General features: G+C 31.2%; 2 protein-coding genes and 1 non-coding gene across 3 annotated transcripts; 1 reads left to right on the forward strand and 2 right to left on the reverse strand.

Annotated features, from left to right (window-relative positions):
• Window positions 1–1016: 1016 nt before the first annotated feature.
• On the reverse strand, window positions 1017–7445 carry LOC126781326 (lysosomal thioesterase PPT2 homolog). The gene is made up of 6 exons (XM_050506262.1): window positions 7094–7445; window positions 6730–6871; window positions 6456–6563; window positions 5922–6093; window positions 4684–4785; window positions 1017–4251 (listed from the first exon to the last, which is right to left on the reverse strand). Exons 1-6 carry the CDS (start codon window positions 7232–7234, stop codon window positions 4053–4055), a joined length of 864 nt encoding a protein of 287 aa, XP_050362219.1. The 5' UTR covers window positions 7235–7445; the 3' UTR covers window positions 1017–4052.
• On the reverse strand, window positions 5593–5664 carry Trnaq-cug (transfer RNA glutamine (anticodon CUG)). Its single transcript has one exon. It is a non-coding gene; the product is annotated as a tRNA-Gln (tRNA).
• A 694-nt stretch (window positions 7446–8139) lies between the features above and the next one.
• LOC126781282 (HEAT repeat-containing protein 1) lies at window positions 8140–15250 on the forward strand. Its single transcript, XM_050506176.1, has 5 exons — window positions 8140–8366; window positions 8453–9644; window positions 9865–14379; window positions 14453–14872; window positions 14992–15250. The coding sequence occupies exons 2-5, from the start codon at window positions 8476–8478 to the stop codon at window positions 15182–15184; spliced, it is 6297 nt and encodes a 2098-aa protein (XP_050362133.1). The 5' UTR covers window positions 8140–8366; window positions 8453–8475; the 3' UTR covers window positions 15185–15250.
• The last annotated feature ends 3584 nt before the right edge of the window (window positions 15251–18834 follow it).

The raw sequence follows: 18834 nt of genomic DNA on the forward strand, positions 1-18834 counted from the left end.
TACTGATTTGGTGATGTCTTCTTGAACTATTTGGTCCACGGTGTCCATTCAAGTTAGCTAGACCAATTAAGCGTTCTCTTTTCTATTTTTTATAAGTCGGCATGGAAGTAGTTCACCTTATGGTAAGTAGTACCAACCGCCCATAAACATTGAAGCTCTAAGAAATATTAATACATTAACTATTCGGTATTCCTTACATCGCCAAAGTAATATAAATAAGTAGCGCTTTATAAATAATAAAGCAATGTCATTTTTATATTAAAATGTGTAGAATATGTATTACGTTTAAGAAAAAAGTTATAACAATAAAAAAAATGTTTCTTTTTTTGTTATGACGTATTGTTCTTGTTCATAACATGTCTCAGCCGAATTAAAATCGTATTTATTATTTTACCCGGCAAATATATAATAAAAAAACAAACCTTGGGAAGTTGCGAACTATATATTCTTGCCCAGATCAAGGCAATCAACATCAATAACGTTACTTATAGTTCACTACGATATAACTTAATAAAAATAGAAGAAAATAAAAACATTTTTTTTTTTTTTTATAGAATAAGAAGGTGGACGAGCATATGGGCCACCTGATGGTAAGTGGTCACCAAACGCCCTTAGACCTTGGCATTCTAAGAAATGTCAACCATCGCTTATAGCCAATACGCCACCAACCTTGGGAACTAAGATTTTATGTCCCTTGTGCCTGTAATTACACTGGCTCACTCACCCTTCAAACCGGAACACAACAATATCAAGTATTGCTGTTTTGCGGTAGAATATCTGATGAGTGGGTGGTACCTACCCAGACGAGCTTGCACAAAGCCCTACCACCAGTAAAGTTAAGTTTAATAACTTTATATCGAAGGAAAAATTAAAGCCGGTTCAACGCAAAACTTACCTTAGCAGCGACGCAGTCCTGTAAATATTATATCTATCTTGATTTGAGGAAATAAGGTACACATTAGTAAAATAAATACCACAAAATGATGTCGTAAAAAAGTTTATTAAAAATTTTGTCTACTTATGTTTATTATAAATTACCTAAATTATACATGCTGTAAAATTGCAATCTACGATTCATATATATGTATATATATTGTTATACATTACATATAATTGTGTTTTATTTCACATTTTATACAAAAAAAGTGTTTTTATCGCTTACAATAAAATATGGCTTTCATAAAATGCGTCAATTCATTAATAATATATTATTAAATACGACCCCCGAGCTCAACTAAAACGGATGATGAATTTTGGAACAATGAAAAGGAATTTTTATTTTGATTTCGATTCTTCTCGTTTCGTTTCGTTGACAGCTTTATTATTTTACCTTGTAATATGTTAAGTCAAAGCTTGTATAAGATAACTTTAATAAAGTATAAATATATATCAAACCACGAGCAGGATAGGGATATCCTAACCCCTTATAAAATCTATGATAAAGTGTATCCTTCATCCCAAAAAAGTTCAAGATGAAAATTAGTCAATAGATTAATACATATTCGATACATAATAAAAGAGCATGTAATTAGTAAAGAAGTAAATAATCTAGCTTCTATCATTGTTATAAAAAGCAAGCTACTATGTTTCATTCCGGGTCTAGGGTTCATATACCATATATCATTTGTTCGGGGTCTAATGTACCCTATATCATTTTCTGTATACGTGGCAACGTCTGTGCAAAATTTCACGATCGTTAGTTCACGAATAAAAGCCGAGATGGCCATCTGTAGCGGTTAGAACGCGTGAATCTTAACCGATGATCGTGTGTTCAAACCCGGGCAAGCACCACTGAATTTTCATGTGCTTAATTTGTGTTTGTAATTCATTTCGTGCTTGACGGTGGAGGGAAACATCGTGAGGAAACCTGCATGTGTCTAATTTCATTGAAATTATGCCACATGTGTATTCTACCAACCCGCATTGGAGCAGCGTGGTGGAATAAGCTCCAAACCTTCTCCTCAAAAGGGAGAAGAGGCCTTAGCCCAGCAGTGGGACATTAACAGGCTGTTACTGTAGTACACGAATAGTTAGTACATTAACGCGTAACAAACAAAGAAACACAATTTCGCATTTATAATATCAGTATTAATCATGATTGATATGATAATCTTTCATAATAAAATTACGATACAAGTTAATTTTAATTTTGTTGTATGTGTATAGGGTGACATTATATTTATGGTATTTTTAATCTGTATATTAAATAAGCTAGTGCATTGCCAGCCGCCGTTTGATTCGCTTATATTAACAAAAAAAAACAATATATTATAATTAAAAAAAAATACCCTAAACATACTACAAATTCCGACTGTACCCGTTTTTGCCCAAATTACAAAAAAAAAAATGTAATGCCTTTGGTCAAATAACACGAAAATAATAAACAGCTTTTCACTACACATTTCTCTTTACCTATCACATTATTATTATTTAAATAACAACTAAAAATATCATTATAAATATATTAAAAAACGTTAGCCAAAATTATAAAAAATACCAACCCTATTTATAAAGGTAAGCAACAGCTGTACAGTTAAACACATATTTCGCTCTTTCTATCATCATCGATTTGACATTCGAAAAAAGGAGACAGCATTGTTTAACTAATCACCCGTTGTACAACTTATAACTGAGGCCGTATAATTAAGTAAGAGAGCCTCTTTACTAAGATGAGATTCCGATTCCGATTTCGATATTAAAAGAATATAATTCTTATAATATTAGTATTTTGTACATAATAAAATGATTTATGAATAAAAACTATTGCTTACTGTAAATGTAATTGGGTATTTCTTAACTGTTTTATTTTAATAAAAATAATCAGTAATAAATACGACAAGACAATCACAATATTTTTTAAAACAAATGTAAAGATAATCGATTAAAAAGTAATTATTGAAACTTATTTTAGTATCACAATAATAAACTCGCATTCTGCGATTTCACATTAACATTATGACGTCACAAACACTCTTGGCACGTTTTGTCGGCAGATGGCACTAGTAGTACTTTATTTAATTTTTTAAATAATTGTCCATTAAAATTAAGCAAATACCCAAATACATGAATTATATTATTAGTTATTACAAAACGATTACTAACACGGTACATACTGAGCGCTTATGAACATTTTTATCACGATAATTTAAGATTATATGAGTATTGTAATAAAAACTAATACATTGAACGATACATAACTAATAGGAATTGTTTTGGCACATCCGAATAAAGACGAAATATAAAGCCAATTGCACACTTTAATTACTCACTTAAATTAATATATTCCAATCGAAGAAGGAATAAAGATAAACAAATTAGATTTACATATTTCATGGTAATGGCTCGTACGAATTCTATATCATACATATGTATTTACAAAGAAATTCTATTCCAATTAAATCTCTATAAACACTTAAATTTTACTTCCAAAGTCAACAACGAAACGCCATTTTTTTTCGCGAAACCATAATGAATATATATAGATAATATTCAAGATATCGACCAATGATTTCACGTCAATTTATGTCAAAATTGTTTATGTGTGTTTACTCCTCCTATTGTCGGAAAAGGCTAGTTATTGGAAAGCATAGTAGGGTTGTCACATTTCTTAGAAACATTTAAAAATCACATTTTGTAGCAATTTCTTGAAGGTACCAAGATACCAATAAAATTATTCTACAATGTTATACATATGTCTTTGCTTTACATTTAATTTAATTGTGTAACGTGATTAAAAAGTGCTTGTAAGAGTGTTATTAAATAAAAAACATATGATTTTGGTAGATTAGTAATGAATGCCGAATTGACACTTGAGAGTTAGCGAGTTTACGAAATTTTCGAAATAAAACAATTATACAAAATAATATTTTATCTTCTAGAAATTATTACCGCAAAAAAAAATTCACGTCATTTTTACCCTCCAAAATTCCAAAGAGAATTGACAACCCTACTACTTAAAAATGCATACACTTTGTACAATTAAAAAAAAACCATACGTGATAATATTACAAGGACTTTCAATATAATTAACCTCTGAATAACTTTGAATACCTTTAATCTAGATACGGTAGAAGATAATCGTCAACAATGCTCACATTCATATGCCAACTGAAGTGGTTCACTCCGGGGACGGTCACAATGTGCAACCGCTTGCTCTTGTCCAGAGTCATGAGACCGATCCTGTCTGATAAGTATATATCCTGACCTCGCATCTCCACAACCGTTTCGTTGGTATCGTAGTAGCCGAATTGACTGAAAAAATATAATTAAAATATAATATTATAAGCAAAGAGAAAATTATATATTTATATATACTATTTACTATAATATTTTACAAGTATGCAATTAGCCGAGATGGCCTAGTGGTTAGAACGCGTGAATCTTAACCGATGATCGTGGGTTCAAACCCGGGCAAGTATCACTGAATTTTCATTAATTTTTGATTATAATTCATCTCGTGCTTGACGGTGAAGGAAAACATCGTGAGGAAACCTGCATGTCTATTCCAGACGTCGACGGTGTCCTGAGCCGAGGTTTGGCAATCGGCCTCAGAGGGGCTCCCAGCATCCAGCTGTATTTTAATACTCACCCCCGATGACGCTGTCTAGGCCATTTGGGCCTAATTTGGGCTACAATCAATTCGAAAAAAAGGATATCTTGTTATTTATTACATGTTAAATATACCTGCTCTGCCAGGGCGTGATCACTTGGTCGTCCGGTCCACCAATGAGTACAAGCCTCTTTAATCGGAGCAAATTATTTTTGAAATCATCGGACTTCGCGGATCTATAAGTAGGAAATTTATAACATTATATATAATGTGCTTTATTTTTCTTCGTAATTTCATGAAATGTTTTTAAGAACGCATTGTTTTTTTTTGTAAACGAAATTTTAAGTATGTATCCTCTTTTTATCTTATCTTCGAGCAGCTATCAACGGCGCTTCAATTCAACTCTGTACTTAGACATACAAATAAGAATAAAAAAATATATATCTTGCTATGTTAATGTCAATGTCAATGTCAAAAGAAAAAATTTCATCAAGAATTTCTTAAAAAATCTTTAAGAATCTTCTCGAAGATTAAATATGTACAATAAACATAAAAAATCTGTTTATCATTGTATAGTTTGGCTTACAAGACTTATATTATTAATAATATTACATTTTAGTTCAATAATTTTTAAATTATTATAATATTTGAAATTTTTCAATGAGCCCCCCTTATTAACGAATTAAAAAAATAATAATAAAATGTATTTTTTATAATAAAGGTCGTTTTTTTTCCCAGTTATAATTGTTGAGATTAAGAATATTCATATTTAATATAATAATATTCAAAAACAATACAATTATTATTTATCGACTTTTCTGACGTAAATTAGTTCAATGAAATAAGATATCTCTGACCTTAAGTTCAAGATTATTTATAATCGTAAAACAATATGTTAAAACATATGATATCGTATGCGTCATATTATTGAAAAAAAAAACATATATACGTAGTATAATTAAAAATATAAATATATTATTTATTAATTTCAAAACATTTAAAATAATTTATTGTGTATGCAAAAGAAAAAAAACAAAAAAGCCAGGTTCCACCGAGATTTGAACTCGGATCGCTGGATTCAGAGTCCAGAGTGCTAACCATTACACCATGGAACCGGTTGACTATCGTGTCGAAATTATTGTACTAATTTAAATTTTGAAACACATAACTATTATAAAAGGTTTAGTTCAATTTAATATTAAAAATTTTCTTCAAACTTATTTTTTTTGTTTTAATAATATAAATAAAAAAAATAATTAATATACAGATTTCTATGATTCTCTTTATACAAAAAAATAAAAATTATAAATATACATATACTCCAATATACAAAAAAAAACTAATTTTAAATTATTAAAGTGTCTGTACTCACATAATATGATTATTAATATAAGGCAGGTATACACTGTATGACTCATATAACGTCTGATGGTATGGGTCTCTCCAGTAGTTGCCGACTGACGTGTGCTGTCCAACCCTAGAATAGAATAGCTCATAAGCTGATTCTTTGACTAGTCCAGGGAAAACGACGTGGAGGAATCCAGCTGAAAAGTGAAATGTTCATATTGTTAATTATTTATTTTTGTATGTATGTATGTTTTATGAGTTATAAATAATAAACAAAAATACAAACAGATTTCTTTTGTCTTAAGCAATAATAATATTTATGTTAGATTAAAAGTCAACTTTGGTATAAAATTCAAACTATAGTTAAAAATAAGCCTTTTTTGAATCCTTATCTAAAAAGGAATGAAATGTATTATACTTTGTTACTGCTTTAAAAAAATTTTAAATTAATAAAAATGAGTGTTTTACTAGAAGAGTGTTTATGAAATAGATAATTTATTTACAGATTTAAACAAAAATTAATAGAATAAGCTTATATGTAAGTAAAATAAATTTTTACCTCCATATTGTCCAGCTTGCGGTGAACTCAAAGATATAAATGTGCTAACAGATACATTTGAGAATGTTTCTACTATGCCCCGTGCTAATAGACCACCTTGGGAATAACCTGTAATTATGATAAATAAATTGTTTTTTTTTTTTTAATTTTATTCCGGATCTTTTCCAAGCATATGAAGTATAAGGTCATTTACTCATAATTCTTATTAAAAATTGGTAATTTATAGTTAATAGTGTAAATATGATTATCAATGTTTAGATGACCATGTACAGACCAATAAGATTAATTCCCTCCGGGTGTTTACTCGAGATATTTGCAACATCCAATCCTATCTCCAAAACTTGATGCCACATAGTTTCCAGGCTGGACCAGCTCTCAAACCTATTAACATTATAAACTATTGTGCCAGGATGTTTCTGAAAATAAACATTATTTTATTTAAATTACATTATACATAAAAATATTTGGAAAATTAATTTTTATAATTTTTTTTATAATAACTAATACAGGTATAGTTTAACTTACGAGGTAATTAAAAAAAAAAATTTTTTTTAGACAAATTTAATATTATGATCCCTTTGATTTTTTATAAGTTTACTTAAGATGAAATACTAATACTCTTATGGTTAAGAACATACCTCTTCTATTCTACGTTTTATCATTTCCATACTACCACTTCCAGTCATGATACCGTGAATTAAAACCACAGGTTTATATGTATAGCTCTGATGAAATAGTAAAGTTAGCACGAAAATTGCAATGTTTGCCATTGGAGACATTGTAGCAGCTTCCGTAACGAGAACAAAGAAATGTTATACAAACTTTGTCTAAAGACTATACGTACATACTTTTATTTAATTTGATAATAGTATTAACATATTTAATAAACACATAAGACGCATACAATTGGGTTTGAAGATAGAAATAGTGTAAATAAAAACGCAATAATTTTTTTATCAAATTTCACGGGGCACAGAACCTAATACTAAAGATTCAAATTACGACTGTCATAATATGTCAATTAATAAAACAATTTATAAAAAAGCAATGAATGAATTAAAGTTGCCAGCTTCTAAGAAATATGATTACCCTACAATACATTAAAATAAATATTAATCTTCGTGAAAAATAGAGAAATGCTTTTAATTATAATATCGTTAATAACGATATTGCATAAGTAAATGTAGTACTTTTTAATATAATAGGAACTTGAATAATTACTATTGCTTTCAATACAGTTGAATCTAATAAACTATCCTATTAAATTAATCATTTTATAAATCAAGAATTCAAGACATACTCGTGCCAGACAATATATTATTAAAAAGTAGACACTTAAATGAAAGCGGTCAGTAAATGTATAAAATACTTAAACATCAAATAAATTTCTATTGTGAAAATAATTATGTAGACTGTAGAGTATATATATTATAAATCAAGACGTATATAACTATTATTTATTGGAACACAAAATCCAATATAATCATATTAACACTTCAAGGTATATATATTTATTTTCCGGCTATTTAACATTTTTAGGATAAGAAATACAAATTTAAACTTTACAATAAAATTAGTTTAAATCGTAGTTGTTCTCATGTTAAAGCACGAATGTTTCGATGTTACTGTCAATGTCACTTTTTAATTGTCATTCACACGTGCTTGTCATATGGGTAGTCCTATGTTGGCACATTATAGTGTTTCTTTTTTGATAAGTTGTTAAATGAAAGACTTGAATATTGATATTGATTTTTATTATTTATTAGCAAGTTAGTATCAACCGAAACAGTTTCTTTAGGTTAAACCTAAAGAAAGAAAAATTAATCGACTAGTGTTTTGTATAATCATATATATTTTTTTAATTAAACGAATCTTATGCTCGCATAGTAATGTGTTTTTAAGTATTAAAAGGTATATAATATGTATTACTATTTTTAATTTATTTTTATATGCCTATATCCTATACCATTTATAAAAATCAGTGTTTGTATTTTAAGGTTATATATAAATCTAAGTGAACATGGCATCTACATCACTAGCGGAACAGCTACAAAAGCTTTCTGTTCCACAATCATTTATTTACAAAGACGATAACAAGAAATCGTCATTACTTTTTGACCCAAAGGAGGCGGCTTTAAAAGACCGAAACACTTTTTATGAAATCGGATTAAGTGGACTTAAAGAATTGATTGCTTTGTACGAAGGTTTTCGTGTATTCGAAGACTCCTTGTTTAGTATATCTTCTATAGATTTCGAGAGGGCAGTACAGAGTAAAGAAGTTAATCAGAATTTAAATGAAACTATTGAAAAATTCCTCATACAATTATCACCATACTTGCTCCTTCAATCGTCTCACAAAGCCTTGGAATGGCTTGTTAATAGATATCACATTCATGAATATAATCAAGATGCAATTATGATGTTAATCCTACCGTATCATGAAACAAAAATATTCATACGATTTATACAACTATTTAAATTGCAATCTACGTCAAATAGATGGAATTGGTTAGAGTCAATACAAAAACGTAGCGTTCCATTGACAAGACAAATTTTATACAATCAGTGTGCATCCAATACAGCCACATTACAATTCATAACTAAAAGTGTCTCGAAATATGTGACAGAATTTGGAGAAAGAGCGAATCAATTGAACACAGTATATGCATTTTTCTGCTCAACTGCCATTGGCATTATAAACACTAGTAAACAGGTTACTGAATCGATAATAAATGCTTTATTACCGACATTGATAATGGGTCTAGAATCTTCTGTTAAGGACTTCAGATCTGCCGCTTATGTTATTATGGGATATCTATCCACCAAGGCTACATTTAAAAAGAACACCATAAATGAAGTTATTTTTAGATTAATGACCTCCGAATTTGACGTGTCATATGACGTTGTGTTACTTATCAATTTAATTTATACAAATCAAAAACATTTAACTAAGATACCAGAAGATGTATTGTGTAATATATCTATTGATGTTATGAATGACATGTGCAAGCATTTAATGAAGCTGGTTGAACTTAAAATTAATATTCAGACCTTCAGCTTGGTATTTCTGCACAGTATATTACCTCTACTACAAAATAATATTGAAGACTTCCGAAGGTTTAGCCAACTGCCTGAAATATTTATTGATGTCGTAGACTTTAAGGATCAGCAGCCTGAGAAGATTGTTATGTAAGTATATAGAACATTCATGTTTTCAGAAAAAAATTATTAACTTTTGAATTTGTAAAAATAACTCAAATTATATTGATTTTGTTATTAAAAAATAAAATCCTATATTTTACTTATTATTCCCGATAAGTATTTAAATGAAAATCTGTCATGTTATATAATAATACTTTTATAAAAAATAATCCATTCATATAAATTATTATCGTTCAAATATTTACAGATGTGCACTGACTGCGTTGAAATCATCAAATAACGGTAACAATGATGATGAAAGTGACATTGAAATTATTGATGAAGATAATGAAATTTCGAGTAAGATATTGTCTTGGTATTCACAGTTCTTAAAAAATATAGAAACCAGATACCCAGAAACATTTGACAAAGTCATCAAGAAATTAATGGGATCTAAAAGCAAATTGCCTTTAAAACAAAAATCCCAGCTATCCAAAGTGTTGGGGTTCAAGCCAGCTGTCGCACGTAAGGTTGGCGGTGCATATTTATTTGAAAACTTGAATCACATCAATCCAGAAATGAGAGTTGAGGCAGTCAATTATATTGCAAAAGAGTTTCAGTCTTTGAAAATAGAAAACAAAGAGTTTGTTAAAGATTCAATCATGAGCAGATTAAAAGATGACAGTATGGATGTGGTTTTAGCAGCTTTAGAAATTCCGAATGAGGATTTCAGAGATGTGCTCGATGAACTCGACTTAACAAATGTTTTTGTTTATATTGCTTCTAAAAGTTCTAAGAAATGGTCCCATGTAATAAGAAAAATGATAAGCAAATTTTGTTCAATGGATACATTGCCAGTCAACCATGAAATTGTACTATCCATTATGTCATATATGTTTCCTAAAGATACAGAAACAGCTGAGCTCACATATAAAATACTGTCTTCTCCGTGGGGTAGAAAGTTTGGACTGAAAAATAAACTTTCCGCTTTTAAAAATTCTTGTAAAGATAATCCTGAAGTGATTAATCAATGTGTCTTTAAGGCGTTATTTATTGATAAGTGTATTAATTTTGATAATATTCTTGACTTCAATCTTTTGAACAAAGAAAGCACTATTGATCTTTGCTTTTTCATACTACTAAAGTCATGTTCATTGAATAACGCGCCAGTTTCAGAAACAACAGCAATATTAAATCTTTTGTTAGAAGCTGTACAGAGTAGAGTAATAGTTTCAAGCTCAGAGAGTTCAGTCTTTTCTGCGGATGTAATGGTGGAATTCATAAAACTCTCTAAGAAAGATCAAATTTTGTTTGAAGTGATGGAATATATCTTCTACAGTATCACAGAGCAGCTAAAGCCTGATGTTATAACTACACCATGGTGTAATTTACTTATTACACCCGAAACAATACTCATAAGACGATTGTATGAAATCTTTATAACAGGATGTGGAATACCAACATATGGAGATAATTATGCCAAATTGACACAAAAGCTTTTAGAAAAACTGTTCAAAAATCCGAAGGAAAAATTTGAATTCGTTGCAAATTTCGCTTGTGGACACATATTGTACGCTACTGATCCGAAAGATGTAATCGCTCCAGAACTCCAGCTTCGTAGTCTCAAGTTAATGACAAACTTTCTATCAATCCAAAGCGATACCGACTGGATTTACGACTCCGACGTTCTCATATTAACAATTCTGTTCGATTTAAATAATTCGATTGCGCCAATACGTCAATGTGTTATTAATATAATGAAAAATATTTTTAGAGACGCACCAAACAAAAAAAATATATACGTGCAGTTATTAAAAGAATTAATCGATCACGAATATGAGTTGATACTCGATCACGCACAGATACCCCAAGTATTAAAGACCATATTGACCCAAAAATCCATGCAAACGAAAATATTTAGAAGAAATTGCTTATTAAAACTGACATCAATCCTGACTGGAGATACACCAGCACACATTAAATCAGCACTTGTGAGAATTCTCTCTAGTATCAATAATGAATCTACTTTTTGTCACGTAATTTCAGCCCTTGATAGCATACAGAAGCGTCTAAAACAAAATGAATTTAATAAAAAATTTACTTTCGATATTTATGAATCGAATTTGATAAGAACCGTGTATTCACAAATAAACGAATCGACAGTTACTACGTTTAATAAAGAACAAGTTTGGAATTTTATTGAAATGGGATTGAAAGAGTACAAAGAATGTGTTTTAAATGAAGACCTATCGTTTGTATGTCCAAGTGTTTTAATAATGAGACAAATCAATGAGGACGTTTTTAAAAAAGTACCCGATGAAAAATGCAAAGATTTTGTCTATTTGATAACTTCAGCTGGAACGTTCAGCAATAATCCTAGTATTTCGAGTGTAGCTTCAAAAGTTATGAAGAAGATACACATAGATTTGAAAGATTTTAAGCCTATACTCGATAAGATGCTTAAAGCAGTAGACCCTGGAGCTAATGTGCCCAAAAAGAAAAAGACCACGGTATCAATGCTTACGCATCAATTAGCCGAAACCGATGAATGGAGACTAGGAGTTACGATTCTAGAATATGTTCAAAGTAAAAAGAAAATGACTGTAGATAGTTCATTTGTCACCATTTTATTTCAGATACTTAACAAGTGCTTGAGATTCGAAGAGCAATCTCATGTCGAATACACAAAACAACTTATTTTATCGTCACTATGGTATTTCTGCAAGAAGTTTGTAAATGATTCAGATAAGGAACAAATTAAATCAATCAAGAATATATTTGACGTCGAGACCGTTGTGCAATGCATAAGAGGAACCCAAAATCCACAGACGCAACATCATGCTTTGATACTACTGTCTCATGCTGCGTATTTGTTGCCTGAACAAGTACTTCATCACACTATGGAAATATTTACATTTATGGGATCATCAGTATTGAGACACGACGATGCTTATAGTTTCCAAATAATAACAAAAATAATAGAAACCCTCGTACCAATATTAGTGAAATTAGATAAAAATATTGAAGATTACACCGAAAAAGAATTACAACAGCTACAAAAACGAGTCGTTCCTGTGTTACGTATTTTTGCAGATGTGGTTCTCCATGTGCCCGAACACAGAAGATTACCGCTTTATAAGAAACTTATAGAAACACTAGGGCCTAGTCAGTTTCTTTGGATATTCCTTGCTTTATTACTCGAAACCCACATCGCGCATTTTAGTGATGACAAGAAAAAAGATAAAACAACGCCCAAAAGCTTAGCTGAACAAGAATCTCCAATCAACAGAATGGACTTTGGACAAAGTATTTTGTTAGAATTTCCGCCTGAAGTTTGTTTGGAAAACTTTACTAAGCTAATCATTTACATGAGATCTTTGCCATTGCAAAAAGATGAAAACGCGATGGACACGGATGTGGACCCCAGTGATATTTTCAGCGTCAATGGACACACGCCTTTCCAATTACGACATTATAAATATGTAATTGTGACTTTCATGAATACCTGCTTATCTTCATCGAGATTTATACAGCATAATAGTCAAGCTGTTGACATAAAAACAATGGAACATCATTACAAAATGTTGATTATTAAAATATTAACGTTTATTCAAAGCATACCAAAAGTTGGCGACGAGAAAACGGGAAAATATTGGCGTGTAATGTTACACTACAGTTATGATTTGTTAGATCACACTAATAATTTGTTATCTGCACCTATGTTCTTATCAGTCGTTCGGGGTCTATTACCACACAGCTTACAAACCGTTCGAAAAAAAGCAATGGAATTGCTCAATTCAAAAATCCAAACGAGTCCTGAAATGTTCGCTGATGTCGATAAGAAATTACTTTTCTCATTGCTTCCAGAACTCTTGAGTATTGTAAAAACTCTTGAAAATCAAAATGATAACCTAAGTGATAATGACGCTCAGGAATTAGAACTGAATCAACAAACAGCTCTATTATCTTTAAAGCTATTGGCTCGAATGTTAGCTTCAGAAAATCCACAACCATTCAAGCCAGTTTTAGAAACGGTAACCGATTATACTTGCAATTCAAATATATCTGGAAATGTCATGGCATCTATTGTCCTTTGCTTGGCTGAACTATGTGGAAATTTGAAGGCACACGCATTAGGAAGTTTGAGAAAATTTATGCCGGCTCTAATTAAAGTTCTCAAAAAACAACGTAAATCTGATACACCTGAGCTAGTTCTGTTGAGTACAGTCACGGCTATTTCGAAGATCGTCGAAAGTCTTCCGTTGTTTTTGAGTCCGTATTTGCAGAAAATTCTATATGAATATGCAATTTTGTTTGCGAAGTGGCAAGAATACGAGAAGAATAGTAAACATTCACCGATAACGTCTAAATTGATAAATATAAAAAAGAAAATCGCCAGCTCGATTCCACCGAGAGTACTAATACCGGTAGCGAATGAGACTCATAAATTAATATTGGAAAAGGAAAACTTCAATGCTGTTGGTCCAGTAATGTCTGTTCTAGCTGATAGTTTCGGGAACATGACTACTGCAGACTTTGGCACACTGCAGCAAGATTTAACATCATTCTTCTTATCAGCTCTACAATTACGAGGCGAAGCGTCAGATAAAAACATCGATGTTAATATTATTGACACTGCAGAGGATGAAGTTGTAAATGCCTTAGTTAGTCTCGTTCTTAAATTGTCTGAAACGAGCTTCAGGCCGTTCTATTTCAAGATCTATGACTGGGCAATAAGAACTAATATTGAGGGACGTAAAGATAGAAGTATTACATTTTATAGGTATGTTTTATGATAATTAACAAAATGTTAAGAAGGGTGTCTTGTCCAAGGTTAAAAATATTTCTCTTTTCAGATTAAGCAGTGCAATCGCAGATAAATTAAAAGGACTCTTTGTATTATTCGCTGGTCACTTTGTGAAAAATGCGGCGGACCTTCTAGATGCTTGTAATAATAGCAAAACTGAAGAGCTATTTTTTGATACAGAGGAGAAGTGTATTTCTTTGATCAAATATGTCATTAAAACTCTGCACATAGTGTTCTTATACGACAGCCAGAGCTTCTTAAATAAAGACAGATTTGAAACACTAATGCAGCCAATAGTAGATCAATTGGAGAATACTGTAGGTGGAATAGCTGATCTTAAGTCGAGGGCAACAGAGTTTATAATCCCTTGTATATCGCAGTTCGCTGTGGCTACCGCTGACGATTCGCTTTGGAAGCTACTTAATTATCAAGTTTTATTGAAGACGAGACATAACGATGCGGAAATAAGGTAAAAACACCTAAAATCTTGATTAAGTTTAACCTTAAAATAAATACACATTTTGGTTTTTTGTCGTCATTCATTTAATATTTTTTAGTAGCTTAATTATATGTTAATATTTTTTTCAGACTCGCAGGCTTGGAATGTCTCGTGGCAATGGCATCTCAATTGGGAAGCAACTGGCTTCCTCTTTTAGCGGAAAGTGTACCGTTCCTCGCAGAGTTGCTTGAAGATGGTGATCAGAGAATAGAAGTTGCCACTAAGAACGCAGTTCGCACATTAGAACAGATTCTCGGTGAACCGCTTGAAAAATATTTTTAAAATTTAAAATTTTCGTCATTTAATATAGTAATAATCACTTTTTTAAAAATAAATATAAAATCGTTATATTTTATTTTATTCTTATAAATATTACACAATAATTACAAACCCTTGCAGCTTTGCTTAAAAAATAAACATAATACATAAGATACGGCTAGAAAGATGCTTATATTGAAATATAGATAATTTATTAAAATAATAATGAAGATAGTAATATTGAAAATACTAATTGTTTCTTATAACAGACGATGACAAAGTAACTATTTTTTTTATTTACAAATTTGTGAGATGATCAGTAGATCTATGTATAGCAAACCTAAAATTTTTGGGCAAACGAAGGTAAGTGTGAGTTGGCGTGTGGAATACGAACTTTTTGTCTGAAAACTTCGTCCTTTTGATTCTGAACTGATTTGATAATTATTATTTTTTGTTGTGAATTATTGGCGCGCCTTGGGAGCAAGACTGGCTCGTATGCCGTGAAGGTAAGCGTCATTTCCCCTCTCCGCCAAAGTTCTACTCCCTCGTTTGTGCGTGGATGTTTACTATATTCTTTGAATATTTATTTGTTTTGTATATACAGGGTGACTGGTTGAATACTATCAATATTTTAGGAGGATACTCGGTACATGATTCTCATTCGAATTATGTAAAAAAATAGGTACTTAATTTTTGACCAAATTTACAAAAATTTAAATTTAAATAAAAGAAGTGTGGACACAAGACGGCGGCGCCGGCCCGGCGCCGTCGGCGGCGCCGGCGGCGCGTGCGGCGCGGTGTTGTACTGTGCCGCTTGACACCCGCAACACCTGCCCCGCGGCTTATTAGTCGGACGAGCGCTGCCGTAAGGTTCGTATGTCCGTTTTCCCGCGCGCGCGCCTAGCGATCGATCTTAAGCGTATACCTAATCTGTCGTGTGTGATTCGTCATTAATAATTAAGTATGGCTTATCAATACACAAATGCAGAATACCTGGACATGGTTCGTGCTTATGCGCGTGCGAATGATAGCTTACCGGGTGCTATCAATTTGTACCGGGAGATGTTCCCCAATCGCCGAGTACGTACTGCCAGCGTAATCTTAAACGCTAATCAAAGGCTACGAGACTTTGGACAGTTCCGTACTCCAACTCATGCCCAAGGACGAGCAGGAGTGGCATACCCTGTCTCCCTACAAGCAGACATTCTCGAGTATTTCGAGATCAATCCAGAAGCGAGTACTCGCCAGTGCTTTCGAAAGTGTTAAAAGTGACCCATTCGTGTTAAATCATGTGAAAGACAATATGCGTAAACGTGCCGAACTGTGTATCACACGAGAAGGAGCTCACTTTGAACATTTGTTAAGGTTAGTGTAGTTATGTAGGTAAATAGTTTAGTTTAATGATTGACAATCGTTGTAAATAAGTATAATTCCATTTTTAAATACGCCGGAAATACCAAGATAGGTAAACAGTTCATATTAATTTTTGTCCCAAGTTCACATCATTTACCTAGTCAACAAATTTGTTGCTTAAACGAGTGAAATATCTTGGTATTTTTGCCTATCCTAAGCCAGGATTAAAGTATGAAGAGGGATTGGATCATGCTTATTTATCAAAGGTAGCCTGCTTCCCTGTTAACACGTGGCGGCGTTTGGATGTAGGTATACTACCGCGCGATAACTAAATGTACCTACCTGTTTTGTGTCGACAGCGCAGCTAGGGTGTCCACACGACGCGTAATTAATTACATAACTCTTGGTTAACTTTACTTAGAAGTTTATTAATATTTATGTTATATGTATTTTTTTTAATCATATATGATCGTCAAAAATCGTCCTTAAGTATCGATAGTATTCAACCAGTCACCCTGTATATTACGCACAAATATTATTATAATTATAAAATTATTTATTATAATATTGAAATTCAATGTCATTATAAAAAAGTACAAGTAATATTATTTATTATTTTTAATATCTATCTTCTCTTCATCTATGTATGTCACATTTTCGTTAATTCGGTGCCAATCATTTAGTTTTTTTAATTAAGCGCTGGAAAAACTATTTTTCTCTTAACCACAAAGCAATACCATTTACGTTCTGAAATCGATTATATTTTAATTAAAATATATGTAATTATTAGATATATCCATTCCAATGTACTTAACATTAATAAATATTTCTAACATTATTTATTTTTCTTCAAATTGAAATTAATTTTATTAAATTATGATTTCATTACAAATCCATTTCGTTGTGGTTTTTTCCATAAGATCGGTTATAAATTGATAGTACACATTTCGATAGAAAAACATTACTTTATGAAAATAAAGTTAAAAATCTAGAGATTTGTATATTGATTATAATAAAATACATTTTTAATTAATTGGTTTAACTTAAAAACTTTGACAATTACGCCACTTAAATATATTCGCGCTGTATGCAATATATGATTTTATTGGATATAAGTCGCGAATATGACATCATATCGTTCATATCTGGGTATCATCATTATCACTTCATTTGCAGACCAAATATCGCGATGCATATTAATTGTCAATGCACTGTCAACTCCATGCGTTGTCACGTATTTCAAAATAGAGAATGTTATGCTGTTACGTTTCGATCGTACGTGACGTGAGCGACACGACATGAATTCCCTAGCTTTTTTTGAATGATTGTTCTCAATAATTTAGATATGATGACGAGGAAAGTGATATCTATGCCTTACTATTAAAAAAGATCTTCAAAATGTAGATAGCGAATTTGTAAACAATGATATCCTCATTTACATATAAATTAATTTGATGCGTGAGAATTATATTAATTAGTTTAGTAAAATTTCAGGGGATTACAGGAGGATCTCTCAAGGTGGTCTTATAACAATAAAATAATATAAAATTATTTATGTACTAATTTTAATAAATAAACGCAATAGTAATTATTAAAACAATAAATTATAATTTAAACTAAGTGCTATTCTCCACGAAGTCACTTCATTACTTAACCGTGAGATGTTGAAAACCGACTTTCTATGGTGATAATATTTTAATGCGTGTATTCTTGAAATGTTATAATTACTATGGTCAATGTCGCATGTCATTTTCTGACATTTTACGACCGTTTTCAGCGATGAGTTGTGAGTTTGTTATTATAGAATATCATACTGTAGCAACTCTAAGGCTCGTTATACTTGTAATTATATACATACATTTGATTTTCAGAACAATTATGACTTATGATGTTACGATTGACCAAGTTTTAAACTTGACTGTACTGTGTTGACTATATTATATGTTATAAATAATAAAAATCACTAATTTCTTTAACTCCTTTGAGATTTACGTTTAAAAAGTTAAAATGGCTTATAAAATATGGACGTTTCCAGCAGACGCTTGGGAATTGCTGGCGTAGCTCTGTTGGAAGTTGAAAGAAAATGGACCAATTTGAGATATTTCGATAAAATTAGTATTATTTCAGTTACATTTTGCAGAGTTAATTTGGAACTAAAATGCGTACTTTTAAAATGATTAAAAAAAAGAGTGCAAAAACACGGAAAAGAAGTGTGCTTTAGAGACGATTTGAATTGGAATGCATAGAAGCAACTGGACCTCCTGGTGCTGGTGGTCAATGTTATCCATAGTCTGATTTATGTGAAGTATTAACAACTTTTT

The sequence above is a fragment of the Nymphalis io genome, chromosome 3 (genome assembly GCF_905147045.1).
Source record: "Nymphalis io chromosome 3, ilAglIoxx1.1, whole genome shotgun sequence".
Classification (NCBI taxonomy): domain Eukaryota; kingdom Metazoa; phylum Arthropoda; class Insecta; order Lepidoptera; family Nymphalidae; genus Nymphalis; species Nymphalis io.